The 18,439-nt window shown below is 38.3% G+C and overlaps 2 protein-coding genes across 3 annotated transcripts; one reads left to right on the top strand and one right to left on the bottom strand.

Annotated features, from left to right (window-relative positions):
* Nucleotides 1-461: 461 nt before the first annotated feature.
* Nucleotides 462-4,040, bottom strand: LOC145224683 (isopentenyl-diphosphate Delta-isomerase 1-like). Of its 2 annotated transcripts, XM_080091238.1 has the most exons (6): nucleotides 3,773-4,040; nucleotides 3,425-3,614; nucleotides 3,096-3,226; nucleotides 2,639-2,782; nucleotides 2,410-2,455; nucleotides 462-2,253 (listed from the first exon to the last, which is right to left on the bottom strand). In XM_080091238.1, exons 1-6 carry the CDS (start codon nucleotides 3,875-3,877, stop codon nucleotides 2,171-2,173), a joined length of 699 nt encoding a protein of 232 aa, XP_079947364.1. In that variant the 5' UTR covers nucleotides 3,878-4,040; the 3' UTR covers nucleotides 462-2,170. The 2 variants fall into 2 exon arrangements, with proteins under 2 accessions (XP_079947364.1, XP_079947363.1); XM_080091237.1 differs by having other exon boundaries at nucleotides 2,184-2,455.
* Nucleotides 4,041-5,648: 1,608 nt separating this feature from the next.
* On the top strand, nucleotides 5,649-16,252 carry LOC145224828 (papilin-like). The gene is made up of 21 exons (XM_080091415.1): nucleotides 5,649-6,485; nucleotides 6,550-6,587; nucleotides 6,700-6,720; nucleotides 6,875-6,904; nucleotides 6,974-7,082; nucleotides 7,639-7,674; nucleotides 7,762-7,804; nucleotides 8,132-8,264; nucleotides 8,985-9,153; nucleotides 9,806-9,974; nucleotides 10,138-10,270; nucleotides 10,532-10,697; nucleotides 10,803-10,968; nucleotides 11,267-11,399; nucleotides 11,652-11,826; nucleotides 11,934-12,099; nucleotides 12,394-12,526; nucleotides 12,882-13,068; nucleotides 13,232-13,348; nucleotides 14,671-14,774; nucleotides 15,353-16,252. The coding sequence occupies exons 1-21, from the start codon at nucleotides 6,446-6,448 to the stop codon at nucleotides 15,662-15,664; spliced, it is 2,580 nt and encodes an 859-aa protein (XP_079947541.1). The 5' UTR covers nucleotides 5,649-6,445; the 3' UTR covers nucleotides 15,665-16,252.
* Nucleotides 16,253-18,439: the final 2,187 nt, after the last annotated feature.

Here is an 18,439-nt window from a genome sequence, read left to right as displayed (position 1 = left end):
ATTCTTAGGATACCATACACCTTTATTTCAGTGATATAATGCAAATCTCAAGCATGCTACCATGTTTCAAAGCACAAGCATAGTTAGACTGTCATGCTCTTCAAGAGCACTGTAAACAACTGAATAAGTTAAGAGTCAAATGTCACAAATCACATTGTGCACTTAATGCTGATTGGCAAAAAACTCTTTCGCATTATTGGATAAAAAAAATAGCTGGTAACAGTGCTAGCTCCCCTGTGACACAAAAATCAATACTGCTGTAATAAAAAAACAGAACACTCTGTAGATTGGAAAATGTAAAATCAATCATGCAAACAATGGTTTAAGTGGAGCCTTGCAATGTGTTTTAATTGGTTGATAAATTAATGCAGCTTAGTTGAAATTTATCTAAGTCACTAAATCATTTCAAAGAAGTTTTCTTTATTAAGCCAACCAAGAGTATTTATACCCAGTAAATGAAATAAATTGAGTTGAGTTTATTTTGCTTGGTGAAAGAAATTGATGCTCTATTGACACAATTAAAAATCAGAGTTAGATGTATAACGACCAGCCTAAACAAATTATATGGTTTAGCAAGGACAGTGTAGCACATAAAAACAAATAAAAACTGTTTAACAAATAATATTGTATACATATGAAATTGGCAAAACCCAAAGCTGGAACCTGATTTTATGAATTTGTAGTTTGTACAAATACGAAATTGCACACAGTTATTGTGATTGCCACAATATACAAGAAATCTGTTATCCATTGGTACTTTCAAAAAATCTTCAAAACAAGTTGTTTTTTTGGTAAATTACAATCCAACAAACACACTGCATTGTAAAAACAAACACATAGCATTTTTAAAACAAATTTGTATACTTGACTGTGGTCTATTGTACACCTGGCTCATGACTAATTGACTATTGGGGAAAATGCAATGCTTATGATATAATATTGATCCAAAAATGCAATCTAGGACAGATTATTTGTATTTCTTTTCCGTTTTATAACCATGGTATATAAACACAAAAAAAACAAAATAAAAAACATAGTTAATCATTAAAGACGTCAAGTTACTGAATACTGCGTAGTTACCTGATCCTGCAAATGCCCAACTGAGCCATTTAACGCCTTTTATTATCCCAGTGAGGTTATTTATGGCTATATGTATATAATTATGCGCAGATTTCATAAGCGAACCATCCATAACTGCGTGAATATCAGGCATAAACTGCATCTATGGTTGCGCAGTGTAAAATCGCGCTTTTCTCCATTCTTGGGATCCAACGCATCACTGACCATGACAACACCCACGTAAAATTTAACACACTACTGAAAATAAACGCCACAACCTGATTTGTCAAGTAGTTGTCGTTTGGAATAGCCACCAATTTTGAATGAATATTTTAAGTGTGTATTACGTCATAATGCCCACCTGTGACGAAAACTAATGAATGGGTTGATTCTTCGGGTGGTAAGATTTCTATTGTGCTAATTTTTTAACTCCGCTCGCGCAAGATGCACATGTTTTGCAATGTTGTGGTACCGAATATTTGTTTGACATTAAAAAGCGGAACGTATGAAAAGCAATAGACTGTTGCCTAAGTCTGGCCTCAAACTTTTGGGGGGTCAGTAGTAGGGTTACCATATCTGCGTAAGCAAAACGTTATATCACATGTTGTTACAACTTACAACCCAAACAGTCCTGTTTTTGACAAATAGAAATACTTTCAAAGAGACAAAAAGCGCAGTTTTGTTTCCTAATTTGTTATAAATCATAAAGTTTCACAGGATCCGTTCCTTTGGAACCGTATTGTAGGCTTTCAAGACGCAAAAAAATCACCAAGTATATATTAATACATGCTGATAAGTTGTTTTGTATGAATGTAGATATAATTCAAATGTTACACTAGCAGCACTATTTTTCAGCTTCAAAGTGGAAATAAAAAGTGCATGTATAGTTGGCCATTTCAATTTTTGAAGAAAGGATTTTCAAACTTTTCTGAAAATATCTGTTAGTTGGTGTTGAACTGCAACCAACAACTCAACCTGCATGATAAATACATTTCCACCATTGATTGTCAATACATACAAGGCACAAAAACAACTAATGTTGCAAGTGGTAGTATAACTTGCTTCACGCAAAAGTGTGATTCCTCAATTATTTGAGTTGAGTTGAAGGTGGTCAGTTGTGCATAGCTTTCACTGGTATCACATGCAATTTTGTGTGTGCTATTCTCTTGGCAGAACAAAACCTTTTGCTTCGACCTGTAAAAAGCAATTGCAAATAGTTTGTCTAGAAGCGAGTGATGTTTTTATGATCACACAGGTCATTGAGTCTGTGTAAGTTTGACCACCAATTTCGCAACTGAGTTTTGGCAATAAGTTGAAACCATGGAGTAAGGGGTGTACCAGATATCATACATTTATCCATGAAGTCTTGAAGGTTTTCTAAAGAAACCCACTGGACCTGTAAACAACATAAACATGATATACAACAACTTGACAGCCAAAGCAAGAGGTTAAAAAAACAATACTTTTTATTAATAAAGGTAATCATGTTGATATGTTGACAAAAAAGCTTTTACACATTTTCCAGGCATTAAACAGGTTTGGCAATAATTACACACAAGTTGAAAAGTATTCTGCCTACCTCTGAAACTTCATTTTTATTTACATTAAGTTTCACATCTTGTTGTGCAAAGAGAACATAATCTATTTCGTGTTCACCCCATAGTTCACCACTTGGAGCTTTGTAATGGACTCTGGTTATATATTGCATCAATGAAATTGGCAACTGTAAAAATAGCAGTTTTTAATGTTAAAACATTAATAGTATGTACATCCTGGATAAATTTACTTCCTGGATAAATTGTGTGCTTTATTTTTGGTATGCATTTTTGAAACGTTCCATGCTAAATTAATAACATTTTGACCATGCAACTTTATTTTGGCAACTACTGCTGCTTTTATCCCTTACTTGAAATTTAATCCTTTAGATTACAATACAAACAATTCCAGTTTAATCTCAACTTGATAGGCCTCTCCTTGCGATTAACTGTAATAATTCCCATATACATCAACAAACAAACCACATTGCACCACTGCACCTGTTCTTCAGGAATGCCCAATTCATATAATGCTCTTCTTTGTGCAGCTTTTTTAATGCCCAGAGCATCAGTATCATCCATTTCTCTTTCACAGAATAATGGATGGCTGCAACATGTATTTGTGTAAAAACCTAAAACCAAAGATAGCATGCTTGAATGGGAATGAGATGATTGCCAATCCTAGTCACAGAACTTCTCAAACTGTTTCATTTAAAGCATCACTGCTAAGGTCACTTACATAATCTTACATATTATTGTTTTTTGGTTCGTAACAGGGTTTTAAACACCGTTTACACGTTGAATAAGCAAAGAAGATAAGCTATACAAACCTGGAAATGTTATTTTTGAAGAAGCGCGCTTTTGCATCAGCAGTTCTTTGTTGGAATTAAATAGAAAAAGACTGAATGCTCTGTGTAGTGGGGGACCATTCTCATTAAGATGACATTCCATTTTGGATATTTGACCAGTGACATGGTCATTTTCATTCACAGCAATACAGTTTTCATTCATTAATCCCACCTTTGAAAAACATTTGGTTCATTCAAGTGCCCTTTTTCAAAAAAAATGTATAGCAGAATTTAACTAAAATTTTAAGGCCACATAGGCCAAAATTACTCAGCAGTGCAACGTATTTTGTCTATGTGAGCTAAGAAAAACTACAAACATAAAATGTGTACCTGTGTTGGGTCATATTTTCTAAGGTCTACTTTTGTGTTGAGAAATCGTTTCACAAAGCCAATAGGCTGTGCAATCCGCAATTTGTCTAGGCGAGCCATTGGCATTGCTAATTCAAGAAACTTGAATAGGTAAAATATGCACCAAGTGCAAACACTTCACAGTTCACAGTTCAGGTTATGTGCCTGACAAATTCCATTAATGTAGTTGATTGACGTTTTGTTTTGTGTTTTGTAATTTTGCTCGATCTCGCGGTACGTCTTCACACTGCCCACTAGCGGTTATGCACATAAGGGTTGTTTAAATTATTTCGCAAGAATTAAATAACTTCAAACTCAAGTTTTCATTTACAATCAATACAACTTTGAAAACGGAGAGTTTGGAAACAATTTATACCAAATTTACACAATTCACAGTGCAGTACAAACGTAGCGAAGTGTCACGAAGCATTTGTAGCAATGTGTATTAATTTTCAGTAAAGTTACCTGCTAGTGGCATGATGTAAGTGGGCTAGGCCGCGGAGTGTACAGTTATGGTGGCTGTTAAATTTTAGGGCTTGCCTACCATTGCTATAGTTGTTTTTTTTTAATCTGAAGTTGATTTGCCGTTAAATATTGTTGATAGGTTTGGTTGTGTCGACTGAACAACTTGAAAAGGCTGTAGAAGTGTCTGGAGTTTTTGATGGTCCAGACCAGGGGTGGGGAGCCTGCGGCCTTTTAGGGCACTAGGTGCGGCCTTTTAGGGCACTAGGTGCGGCCTTCGATGTCAAAATACAATTTAGGATGTTGATAATACACACTGCACCAGGCACAAAAAACTAGACAGAAACGTATTTTTTTACCTTTATTCCACATTACTATTTGATTGGTTCTAGGGCAGCTGTTTTTGCACCTAGAGCCAAGTGGTTGCGTACTGGTACACAAAGCGATTTCCGGAGGTCTGCAAAGTTCTACAATCTACAACCCAGGTTCTACAATCTTACTTGTGTTGTAAAAGAACAATTGTTTGCGCATAATTGAATGTCTTAAACTCGTCTGTGATGTCACAAGCTGCTCGTAGATTAATATTGGTAAACAAGCGAGTTGCTACATTAATAAAATCCCGAATGTTGTAGTGAGGAATTTTATTTAGCTTGGACCGTAAGTTCAATAGCACATCGACCAGTCTGTAAGTCAAAAAGTTTGAACACACTGCCCCTGGACTGGCAAATAGTCTGTACGGCCTAAACGAGTGTCGATAAACCGTTTGGCGGCCTTCACAAACAAAAAGGTTCCCCACCCCTGGTCCAGACTGTTTGTCAGAGGAATTTAGACTTAAATGTGCATCAGTAATTCCGAATCTACTGCAAATTGATGTTTCGAAATGTGCAGATGCATTTTGTTTTCTTAAACAACAGTTTGCCAGTCATACTGGTTAGTTTTTGCAATACACCAGAATATAAAGTGTAGTACATCGTGTGCTATAAGAACGTGTGACATGTAAAAAACATGTAAAATTACAATCGACGTTTTCGACAACCCGCCCAAATAACCGCCAGCCCAGTTCGGCGGAAAACCGCCCAATGGCAGCCATCGGCCGGAATAATGCATTTCAAAGGCAATTCTCATTCAAATGGCAGTTCTTCAAACGGGTTTATCCGCTGCCACACAATGCATTTTAAAGGCAATGGCAGTTCTCGGCCACGGGTTGAACAAAATTTTGTGCTTTTACTTTTTTTTATTTTATTTTTGAAATATTTTTTCTTTGATAAAATTTTGTGAATATTTTTATTTAGTTTGGAAATTTTTTATTTATTTTGTTGATTATTTTTATTTTTTGAGAGGCAGCTGTCGGCCACCATACATCCTACTTTAGGTTAGTAAAGCTCTGTTAGTTGGGCGAAGTTCTTTTTCAATAAAGCGTCTGTCTATTGGCCGCAGAGTCACTATGACCTAAAACGTTGGATATCATGCAGAGTCGATCTTAAAACCCATAAACTTTACCCAGCTGGTGGGACACAAGCGACTTTCTGTGCTATTTTCCAGACCAGACAAAGTAAATTCACAAAGGTAAAGTCGATTTTACCACATCCGAGTTTTACTGCTTAAAAGACTTGAATTTCAAGACCACGAATACATAAGTGATAAATTAACGTTGTGTAACATAGCTTGTCAAAGTTCAATTAATCATAAAATTGGGGGCTCGTATGTTCGAACGTGACTCACCCGGTCTTACCATTTATTGCATATTACTTAATGATTGGCACCTTGGTTTAGGGTTGGTGTAGTGAAGTCGCTGACTCTGCACGTTGCATCGGGGATGAATCACGACAATGTGTACTATCTTGCAGCTTAAGTTGTTTACCGAGTTGTAAAATTCGATAAAGCACGCCTTTGGGACAACACTGTGCAAACATAGTCAACGTGTCCCCAACCTCGTAGCCTGTTGAAACAATAAGGTCCGCCCAGTAGTAAAACACGAGCTTGTCTTCTGTGGCTTGGGCGCAGGCGATAAAGCCGGTATGGAAAGTTCAACCAAGGATGCCGGAAGACACACAAAAGAATAAAGAGTGAGACATGGCATGCCTTTACCCGATTTTGTGAGGATATAAAGGCCAGACCATTCGCCTCAGACACCTACAGAAGCTGAAACAGGTGACGAAGAAGAATCAAGGGAAGAACTGAAGCAAGAGAAATATGAAGGTTTTGTACATCATCGTAACGTTGATGTTTTGTGGTAGGTCTTGCATATTTTTGGGTTAAAAAAACAAAATATTTTTTAAACTATTTTTTGTGTTTAGGTTGTGCGTATGGAACGACCGACAATAGCAAGGAAAAGGTGATTTTTTATCCTTTGCATGCTGTTTATTCGTCATATTTTGCATAACATAACGTGATTTTTATCTGATATTGCTTATTAACATGAAATTATTTTTGAACTATTTTTGCAGATTGTTGCACTACGGAACGCGGTAAGTGGAGGAATTTTTGTCACGAACGGTTGGGGAATCCCAAATAACTAGACTAGCTCAAAAATGTAACGATTTTGCCAAAAACCTTTGCTTTTATACACTAATGCTTTTATACACATTCGTTTCAATTAATTTAAATTATGCTGCATTACAGTTGAATACGATCTTGGAAGATAACGAAAAGGTTGGTACACAGTTTATAGATATAGATTTTTGGTTGTATTCTCTTGGATTAAGAATTTTTGTTCGTCAGGTGAATACTCGTTCGGAAAAGGCATGCACTTTCCACGCCTGCACAGCACAGACTCTCGGTTGTGCAGAGCTGAAGCAAGTCCGTGGATGTCCAGTTTGTGAATGCGCAGGTATATGTCAATGCTATTTAGTCTTGTTATAATTTTTAACACGTACGTTACGTCAAACTTTTTTATTATCGGGGCCAAGTGTGTAGGGAGCCGCAAAAAAAACGAAACCTTGAGAAAATCATTAAAGATTATTACTTTGAAAGCTAAAATAGCAATCTGCAGACAGTGCACACTGTTTCGACCTATAAGGTCTCATCAGTGCAGCTGGTGACGAGAGATCGGCCGCATTGGCTAGTGTAGCCATTCAACGGCACTCCAGTTTGTTGGGAGCACAGGGCACAACCCCATGCATCACCTAGTCTGTGCGATACCACAACTGGACATACAGCACAGATGAAACTGGCTCACAATGGCCAAGCAACTCAGTGTGCACTGTCTGCAGCTTATCATTTATTGGCTCTATGCTTTTACAAAAAATAGCAATCTTTGGTGGTTTTCTGAGGGGTGGTGTTAGCAGCAAAATGAATATTTGGGAGCCGCGTTTGAGAATCACTGCGTTAGGTTATGCTTACGATCAACCTACTTCAATTAAACCTAAAATATCATTGTTTTCCAGAAATCGACTCGGCTTTCGGAAAGACGCCGCATAAAGGTAACTAAAGGGTATGAGTCAAAGATTGAGTTTTAAATGAAAGTTTGCTCCATTTGTTGAAACACTAATTTTATCACGTTTAAGCAGGCCTTGAAAAGGAACCACGTGCCTCCAGCGGATCTATCGACAAGTAAGTGACGTTTTTCCGATTCTGTTCGAATAAGTTTTTTTTTCGTTTCCAAACCAATTTAATTTGAGTATGAAAACGTTTTGTTCCTGAACTTGGAAAATGGTTTCGGTCTGGAGAAGCTATAATACAACTTTATTTTTTCTTTAATATTGTATTCATTAAGTTATAACGGGCGTTTTCCATTCGATGCTTTTTACCTTGAAAAACAAACTGATAACTTGGTTTAAATCAAAGGTGTAAACCAGAGACAAATCTAAAACAAATCTTGCTCATATCTAAAACAGGTTTACACAAGTTTTGAAATTAAGAACGGTGTTTTATCGTTAGGGGAGCTTGTATGTTGCTACCCGAGCAGGGACGATGCAAAGCCCAGCACATCAGGTATTACTACAACCGAGCTGCCGCGCATTGTGAAAAGTTTCTCTACGGCGGATGCGACGGAAATGCAAACAACTTTGAGGTTAACTGCTGATGAAAAAAGTTTTCGTCTGTATCTATACCGTATATACTCGCGGATAGGTCGCAACTTTTTTGCTTATATTTAAAAAAAAAAATTATAGGTGCGACCTATCCGCTCGACATAAGTGCAAATACGGGTGCATGCGCTCGTGCACGCACATACCAATGCGAGACAGTTTCATGAGCGCACACGCACATGCGACCGCTCAGCGTGCATTGGATTTTCCCACTTTGTTGAGAAAAAATGGTTTTGCGGTTTCAATGCAATGCAGTTCAATGCTAAAAAACAAACAATTGCAACCAAAAAAGCTAGGGAAAGGGCCTTTTAAATCCCTAGATTTTCAGTGCGACTTATGTGCGAGTCAACTCTAAATTAAACTTTTTTAACACAAAACTAACAGTGCGACCTATACGGTGGCGCGACCTATACGGTGGCGCGACCTATTAGCGAGTATATACGGTAATTATAACATGCGCGGTTTTCTGCCCAAATATTAAATTTACCAATATTCAAATTGTAAAAAAACGCTTTGTTCTTTGTTCATAAGTTTGAGTTAAACAAACTTTTTCACAAATTTCACAACAAGTTGATCATAGGCTTTGCCCCAATAAACCCGAATAGTAATTTTTCATGTTAGCTACCTATAAAGCGTTGTCATTATGCGATAAATCGAACCTTAGCAAACATCTACTAACTCCAGTGTTACGATTTCGCAAACAGACTATGGAAGAATGTTCCGTCGCTTGCGGTTTGAAAAGCAAAGCTGCTGTCGAGGAACCAAAACCGGCTCCTTGTTTGCTTCACGGGTGCACTCCGGAAATTCTTAACTGTGCCGCTGGTACTGGACTGAAGACCAACTATTACGGATGCACACTGTGTGAATGTGAAGGTTAGTGTTGATAGGTGTTGTGCTCAGAGTTGTAAACGGGCCTGGAAGTCGAGCCCGAACCCGGCCCGAACCCGAAAGTGGTGGGTGTTGTGCTTTTGTGCGCCTTCCAAAAAAACGTTTTTAGAAATCCGAACGCAGTATTCATCGCTTTTTCATGTTTAGCGAATGTTTACTCTGATGAAAACCTTAAATGGTTTGACAAATCTGACTTCGGGCAATAACAATTTTGCAGTAATGGAGACTAGAACCGTTTTGAAACAATCGTGCTCAATAACCGGAGTTATATTTCTAAAAAAGCGTTTTTTCTCAAGGTTGTAAAGTCGGTTAAAAAATTTGCAACCCGACTCCACTGGATTCAAGTATCTTATTTACAATTACAGTTATAAAAATCGGTTTTCGAAATGACTTTACAATTACAGTTATAACAATCCTTTATGTTGCTCTTGTTCAAGCCAATATATCTAGCCACCAGTTAGATTAGCCAAAAATTATTACGATTTCGATGTTAAGACATTTCAAAAACCAATCCAATTTTAAACATTGGGATCCACAAACCGGGTTGCTACAAAATGATGTTTGTTTGTTGATAAATTACTTATCTGGTAACAGTGTACAATATTGGTAACCATCACGTATATTGTGCTTTTGTCAGAGGAGGGAAATGTAGTCGAACAACCATTAGTTCCTTGTCCGCTACATTCTTGTACCGCTGAAATGGCTGGATGTGAATTTGGATTGGCAAAGGACGAACGTGGATGCGACACTTGCCAATGTGCACTCCTTGAGAAAGAACCGCGTTCTTCGAGCGAAACTGTCGATAAGTAAGTTTTGTTTGGGTTCACAATTTTCTATTTGAATAAGGATATTCTTCTGCTATTATAATACTTTAACCAAACCTGGTTACATGTATTTTTATCATAACCTAATAGCTCACAACTGATAATTGATTTTGAATGTAAAATTTTCCCTGTTTTTGATTCACAGGGGAGCATGTATGTTAGTTCCTGAACAAGGGCCGTGCAAAGGTAGTCACGAGAGGTATTACTACGACAGAGCAGCCGCTCACTGTAAAAAATTCTTCTACGGAGGTTGCAACGGAAATAACAACAATTTTGAGGTGAATTCAATTGTTTGTGAAAATATCCTCTTTATCTATATCCCCATCTTAATCTTTCTTTGCTCTTTAACAGCACAAACTTTTAAATAGTATTCTTATTTCAATAATTAACCAATTAGCATACACTTTCGTCACAGCATATCCAAGCAATTGTTTCTTAAACTTCGACAAGTGTTATATAACTCGTCATCATTACAACTGTGTCGAAACAGCAAAGCGTATAAACACGAACTAACACCTTTGTTACGATTTATCAAACAGACCATGGACGAATGTTCCACCGTCTGCGGTTTAAAAAGCAAGGAGAATTTGGTTGAAGAGCCTCTTGTCGCTTGTCCACTGCACGCGTGTACTGCTGAAATGTTGCAATGTGAACGAGGACTGGCTAAAAACGCAAACGGATGCGATCTTTGCGAGTGTGCTGGCGGTGAGTGTTAAGAAAAAGTTTCCATGACAAGTTATTAAACGTTTTAATTACTGATTGTTGGGTATTTACTTGCCTGAAAACACTGGTAAACTTTGCGTTTGTCAGAGGGAGGAAATGTGATTGAAGAGCCGCTTGCCTGTCCGCTGCATGCCTGCACCGCGGAGATGTTTGGATGTGAGTTCGGACTTGCAAAGGACGAACGCGGATGCGACACTTGCCAATGTGCAATCCTTGAGAAGGAACCGCGAGCCTCCAGCGAAACTGTCGACAAGTAGGTGTTGTTTGAATTTACACTTTTCTATTTGAATAAGGATGTTCACTCTTGGGTTAGTAAGGCCATGGTCAAACCTGGTCATATTTAAACCCAAAAGAAACATTTTGGGCTCGGGACTAAATTATATTATTTTTTTGCTGATAATCGCGCGTCTAAAAGTCCCAACTATATTTGAAACAGAGTCTTTGGCGATCATACAAAGCTGTTGGATTCGATACATTGTTATGATAATTAACAAAACTCACACCTGATAATTGATTTCGAATGTAAAACTTGTCGTGGTTTTTATTTACAGGGGAGCATGTATGTTAGTTCCTGAACAAGGGCCGTGCAAAGGTAGTCACGAGAGGTACTACTACGACAGAGCAGCCGCTCACTGTAAAAAGTTCTTCTACGGAGGTTGCAACGGAAATAACAACAATTTCGAGGTAAATATAACTGGTAAAAAAGATACACGGTACCTTTATGCCCAACGTATTTTTTTTGTACTCTTTCACAGGATAAATGTTTAAATATAGTAGGGTACTCTTATTTCAATGGTTAACCAATTCCACACACTTTTTTCCCAACATAGCCAAGTAATTGTATTTTTAAACTTTAATAAGTGTTTTGTACAAAAATCTTAATCCCTACAGCAGTGTCGAAACAGAACTTTAACAAACACAAACTTTATCAAACAGACCATGGACGAATGTTCCACCGTTTGCGGTTTCAAAAGCAAAGCTGGTGCTTTGTCAGAAGGAAATGGGGTTGAAGTCGGTTGCCCATTGCATGCATGTACTGCTGAAATGTTGGGATGTGAACGGGGATTGGCTAAAAATGCCTACGGATGCGATCTTTGCGAATGTGCAGGCGGTGAGTAGGGCCAATAACCTCCTTGTCAACTTTTCTAACTTCAATGTTTATTGGTATTTTACTTCGCTGACAACACTGATAATCTTGTGCACTGTTCTCTTTATCAGAAGGGGGAAATGTGATTGAAGAGCCGCTTGCCTGCCCGCTGCATGCTTGCACTGCGGAGATGTTTGGATGTGAATTCGGACTCGCAAAGGACGAACGTGGATGTGACACTTGCCAATGTGCAATGCTTGAAAAGGAGCCGCGTTCATCTAGCGAATCTGTTGACAAGTGAGTTTTGTTTGAGTTCAAGATTTCTATTTGCATGAGAATATTCTTTGTTTAAGACCTTCGCTAAACTTGATCACATTTAAATCTCCAAAAGCCGTAACATATAAATTAATTGGCTCTTTTCAACCAATCGCAAGTCCGAAAGTTGAATAAAAAAATTACCATTTTAATGAGAAAGTGCGCCAATCGTAAAAAAAATCTTAGGCCTCATTCGCTATTTATAATAAACTAAATCATAATGTATATGGTATATATATAGTTTTGCATTTATAATTTACCGTGTTTTGATTTTAGGGGAGCATGTATGTTAGTTCCTGAACAAGGGCCGTGTAGAGGTAATCACTTGAGGTATTACTACGACAGAGCAGCCGCTCATTGTAAGAAATTCATCTATGGCGGTTGCAACGGAAATAACAACAACTTTGAGGCAAAGATTTTCTATACCTTTATCCTTAGCGTTATTTATCTGTACTTATTTACGGGATAAACTCATTACATACATTATTTTAATGAAGTGTATTTTGAACACAGACGTTTAGCAAGAGAAGTGTTTTTAAATCATTTTGAAACGTGACATTAGTAAAAAGCAGTAACTGTAAAACTGTTAAATTAAACAGATTTTAATTTTCACTGTTAATTTTAGTGGTTTCTTTAAACGTTTTTGGAAACAATTCTCATAACTTCAAGAATTGTCTCCCCTAAAACTCTTTCATTACACATGTGTCGAAATCGCAAAACTAGTCAAACACCAATTAACAACGGTGTAACGACTTCCCAAACAGACCATGGACGAATGTTCCACCGTGTGCGGTTTCAAAAGCAAACCTGGTGCTTTGTCAGAGGGGGGAAATGTAGTTGAAGAGCCGGCCATTCCTTGTCAAGCGCATGCCTGTACAGCCGAAATGCTCGGGTGTGAATTGGGCCTGGCTAAGAATGAAAATGGATGTGAACTCTGCGAATGTGCTGTCGGTAAGTCGGGCCGTCCGTTTCCGTGTGCAAGTTTTCTAACGTTTAGTTTTTTGCTTCTGTAACCAAAAATTTTTTGCGTTTTTACGCTGTTAATTCAGCTTGAAGCATTTTTTGTCATTGCTGGCGTTTTGGGGTTTTAGAAATCTTTCTTTTCGTGTTACAGGGGGAAATGAAGTTCTTATACCTTGCCCATACCACGCTTGCACTGCTGAAAACATGGGATGTAGCAACGGACTAGCTCAAAACGAGAACGGTTGCGATCTCTGCGAATGTGCAGAAGGTATGCGATCATGCTCTACAAAAAATTCGAAAAAACAACGTATCGCGTTTAGATAAAGATCATATTTTCACTAAGCAGAACTTAAACTAATGATCAGATTTAATATTTTGTCTGTCGCAACGTGCAGATACTTGCAGCGGTGTTCCACAAGTAAAATATTAGTGGATTTGTGTGCGAGTGTTCCCAGGTTAGATAAAAGTGGCGAAAAATCTCACGCAATTTTGGAATTCCATGCCTTGGTTAACGAGCTCGTATACCTGATCCAGCCTGGTTAATTACTCGCCAGTAGGACGATAAGATACCGATGTTTGCGTAGTCAGTAAATATCGGGTTAAAAAGCCTGAGATATTTATTCGCCAAGTCAATTATGCCACGTAGTCAACTTTTTGGGCAAACAAAAACTATCTTGCTACCGCTTTCTCACGCCTCCAGCAAAGGATTAATTAGGTCACCTGTTTACTACGCATCCTTGGACAACAACTCTACTGGTTAAAAATTCGCGTTAAAGTGGGCGTGAACTATAGTCAATGAAAAATATGATTGGTTTAAACTTTAATTGTTTGACCAGCTACCTTTGTCCTTAATGCACTAGATCAGTGGTGGGGAACCTGCGGCCCGCTTGCCTTTTTAATGTGGCCCCTGTCAGATTTTTGTTTAAGTATAACACAAAGCATAAAAAACAGTTTTATGTTTATTTACAAATATTTCCTAGAAATGACCTCGACATTATTGGTAATTTATGTTCAATAACTCCCCATTCCACATTATGACGTAAAACCTACAAAAAATGCCACGCATTCAACCGCTTGCTATACAATTGTGACGTAACAGTCACTAGATTGCCTCTCCCTGCAGTAACAAATCATTTGCCATGTGTTGAAATCAGTGATAAACCTTTATGCCTTGTTTGTTGCAAACATGTAGCAGCAAAGAAAAAATTAAATATGGAGCGATAAAATATAAAACCACTTGTGTGCTTTGGGTATTTTTACACAGAATTTGAAAATAAATAAATATTTGGCCCGCCGGAAAATGTTGTGCAATTTATGCGGCCCGCAGTACAAAGTAGGTTCCCCGCCCCTGCACCAGATACAACACAAGAAATATGAGATAAAAAGGGCAAAGTTTAGTTGTAAACAATTAAACACATTGCATATATTGCTAAATAGGGCCCAAAAATTTACCTAGGTTTAGGTGTAATCAATACTTCATTTTAGTTCCTTACAAGTTGCCAAAGAAGTAATCACAAAATTAACCACAAATCTGTAACGCTGCCATCACCGGTTGATAGTTGCACGGTTATTTTTGCTTTGTTGTTTTAGGACCAGAGCTAATTCCTTGTCCATATCACTCATGCAATGCGGAGATGATGGGTTGTACAATGGGATTAGCTAAAGACCAAAATGGCTGCGACATGTGCGAATGTGCAGGTAAGATTGGTAGACACTGCACCAAAGTTAATTTGTATTCCAATTTAGGCGATATTGGATGTGGTTCTCAAACCAATAATTAAGGTTCCCAAAATGGTTACAATCGGGCCCGATTTAAAAAATTGCTTTCCAAGCTCGAAGTAGTGGTTGCACATTTTAACCGAGTTGAAACTTATCTTGACACAAACGCTCACAAAAGAGTAACCTATCCTCCTGGCAAACTTGTTTGCCTGAATGCCTAGCAATTTGTAGTGTTACTAGACGACAAAGCAAACAGCCGCATATTAGCACAACATGCACGAAAAAAATCACGTACGCAAAATCACAACACAGCAAACGCATGCGCTCACAAAAGAGTAACTTTACCTCATGGCAAACTTGCTTGCCCGAATGCTCAGCAATTTGTAGTGTTAGTTGACGCCAAAGCAAACAATCGCAGTTCAGCACAACAACATGCACGAAAAAAATACAAAAGAGCAATCGCATGCGCTCACACAGGCACACTGGCATTCCCGCCTTGCGTGTTATTGGTCAATACCCCCTCACGTGACACGCAGAGGAAAGCGGAGCAAAGAGTGAAGAGGAGCAAGAGCTGGTCGAGCTCACACAATGCGAGCAACAGCGCCATGATGCAGAACAACTTGAAGGGCAGGTTCAGGACGGTCCGTTTAAGCCTAGCTGCAACGAAGATGGCTTGTACACCGCCCAGCAGTGTTACTGGGTAGATTGCTGGTGCGTGGACACATGTACCGGCGAGGAGGTCCCAGGAACCAGGGTTTCAAACGTCTACATGGAAACTATGAAGTGCTTGTCTGTTCAAGAGCTGGAACCGATTAAGCCGCCTCCGAAAGAGCCTCAACAGCGCCGCCACGCGATACGTGAATAAGATGATTGTTTTTGTGTAGACTAAAAGCGACCTTGAAACATAATACACATGTACAAAACACATAAAAAAACTGAATAGGGATACATATTTTGTGCATTAAATCTTAAGCATGTTTTTTTTACTTCGCCAACTAATGTATTTAAAGTAAACGAAACTAAATTTTTGAATAAACGAACTAAATTTGGAAATACGGGTCACATTGGCTTGTAAAAAGCTAATGTATTTGTTGCAACGCTTAGAAACATTTTTGTAGCCCACTATAATACTTGGATATTCATGTCGAACATTATTTTCACAGGTGAGGCATTAGTACGCCGTGAGGTCGAAAAGGCCTTGAAAAGAATTGTCGAAAACTAAGGAAAAGAAAGACCCATATGTTCGATATCGATGTTCTGACAAATGTTGACATTTATTTTCCCTTTTGCATTGCTTTGCCACTGCCATTTTATTGTACAAAATCAAATCGTTATAAAATTCAAATTATGTTGAAATTGTGCATATTTAATTTTCGCTTGCAGTTCCTATGCCCAATGCGATTTATTGTTCCGGCGCCACAATATGATAAGCTGCCGTGAAAATTAAACTTTTCAAAACACTTGCATTGTTTGTAATGTTATTGAGTGGAAGAAGGTCAATCTAACATGAGAGCGTCTAACTTGGCACGAAACCTCCCATGTAAACACAAAATTCGGACTACACTGCTGATTCTACAGACAATGATTGTGTAGTTTAGGGGCAGTTACTAATCTTTTTGTCAATCTTTAGGTGTTTGCGGCATAGACATATTTGCCCTCTAGCAGTTAATGAAAAAATAGACAGAAGTTTTTTTTATGTTTGTTTAAAACCGCGAAAAACGCAAAAACATATTGCCTAGGTATAACAGTACAAGAATTTCGCAAAAAAACTTTTAGGCGGTGTTAACCTGGGTTCACATAACACCAAACAAGAAATGCTAACTTGATGTGACATTTCATTGTAAAAAAAACACAGTGAATGTAACCTGTAATAAAACATAGTCATTGTGGTCATAAATAAAAATTAAACGATAAAACCTGAGAATACAACTCCTAGTCGGGGTTCACGCTTGCTCAAAAATGCTTGCTCAATGGCGCCAAGTCTTATCCTAATTGCAGCTTCCGGCTTCGTCAGCAAGTTAATAAAACCGCATCATGCGCCGATCAAGTCGTATCATCATTTTTTTATTGCTGCTTCCAAACGAGACGATGTTTTATCTTTTAACGACTAAGACAAACAAAAGACGCTCTACAGTGCAAAGGTTAATTGCAAAATCTCTGTGGGTAGACGCCCCTTCCAAGGAGGGACATGGGAGTATCGTCACTGGTAGTTTTATGCATCGAACACAGCCGCGTGTCTCATAAAGGCGCAGTGATTAATCGCTTTGCGGAAATTTGTTACTGGTTCCTCGTCGTCCCAAAGGTCGACCCCCGAACGAGCGCGAGGCGCGCAGGTTTTGCGTTGAAGGATCAATGTAAAGATAAGGGTGTGTTTGCAGCAAGCCAAAGCAGCACCAGACGCCAAAGTGATACCGAATTAGAAATTTAAATCACAAAATAATATTCTTGTGAAAAAAACATTCATTTTTTGTTGAGTAACACCACAATATGTATTTGATCTGCTTATATTGTTTGGAATATAGAACTTTTCGAGTAAACATTTTTGCAAGGTTTTTGTATTATGCTAGGGCTGTCAAGAAACATGGACGAAGAACAGGCCTGTAGGACAGTTTACAGAATCGCCAGTATTATACGACACTAAAACGTCATCGGAATGTTGGATTAAAATATCTACAAAACAAACTTTACCGAATAAAAAAATCCATCAGTCATGCCGCAAAACTAAATATCACATGAATGTTGTGATATTTAACGCATCACAACTGATTGTTGTTCCGAAGAATTTTTGATCGGATTTAGAAGTCGCTTTTGAGCTGTTGTTTTCTGTGGTCGACGCCCGCGCGATTTTTTTTCGTGTTCTATTGAACGTAACGCACTCGTAATCGAAATCGGATGACATACACCCTTCGGCGGAACGATTACATGACTCAATATACACCGATTCACGCCGACTACGCATTTTCTCACGTCACAGTCGGCACACTGGCAATTGCCTTAGACGAAGCGCTGCTCTCATTCGAAATGACATTTCCATGTTAGGTGTTTTCGAATATAGACGTAAACCAAAATTAGGCGAAATTTTGAGCGAATTGTTTTAATAACGTCTTTAAGCTGTCAGTGCAAAATATATTTTTTAGTTCATAAATACATTTTATCTTATCGATCAATTTGAACTTGCGTGACTTTTAATCACCCAAACGTTTTGCTTTTTTGGAATATGATAAACTGTGTAAATCGCGTCATTGAAAGTGTTGTACCAAATTTTATTTTTAAAGATTCTTACCTAAACCCGAAAAACATTCCACAGCCCATACGCAATTAAATTTCATGCATTGTAGCGAACACTGTAAAACCTGTTTGGACGGCTTAAATTTAATTTCCTAGCCACTAAATGCCGTAACTGCTCACCACATACTTGTGTGATGCAGCGACTTTGAACGGGTCTGACCTTTATCCGCGGCGAAGCTGCAAGGCCGGTCTTGGTCGGTTCAATGCAAATGAGCTGAACTGATGCCAAATGATAAACAACTGGTTTGATGTTCTAGAAAAATCCGATCACCGATGAGGTCGAGCTGCACCTCGGTTGCGTAACCTCGCTTCTGGCGCAATATTTCATCAGTAGATTGCTGATATGTTCGTC

The sequence above is a fragment of the Phallusia mammillata genome, chromosome 4, assembly GCF_965637545.1.
Source record: "Phallusia mammillata chromosome 4, kaPhaMamm4.hap1.1, whole genome shotgun sequence".
In the NCBI taxonomy this organism is placed as follows: domain Eukaryota; kingdom Metazoa; phylum Chordata; class Ascidiacea; order Phlebobranchia; family Ascidiidae; genus Phallusia; species Phallusia mammillata.
Note: the sequence above shows the minus strand (reverse complement) of the source record. Positions and strands in the feature narration are given on the sequence as shown.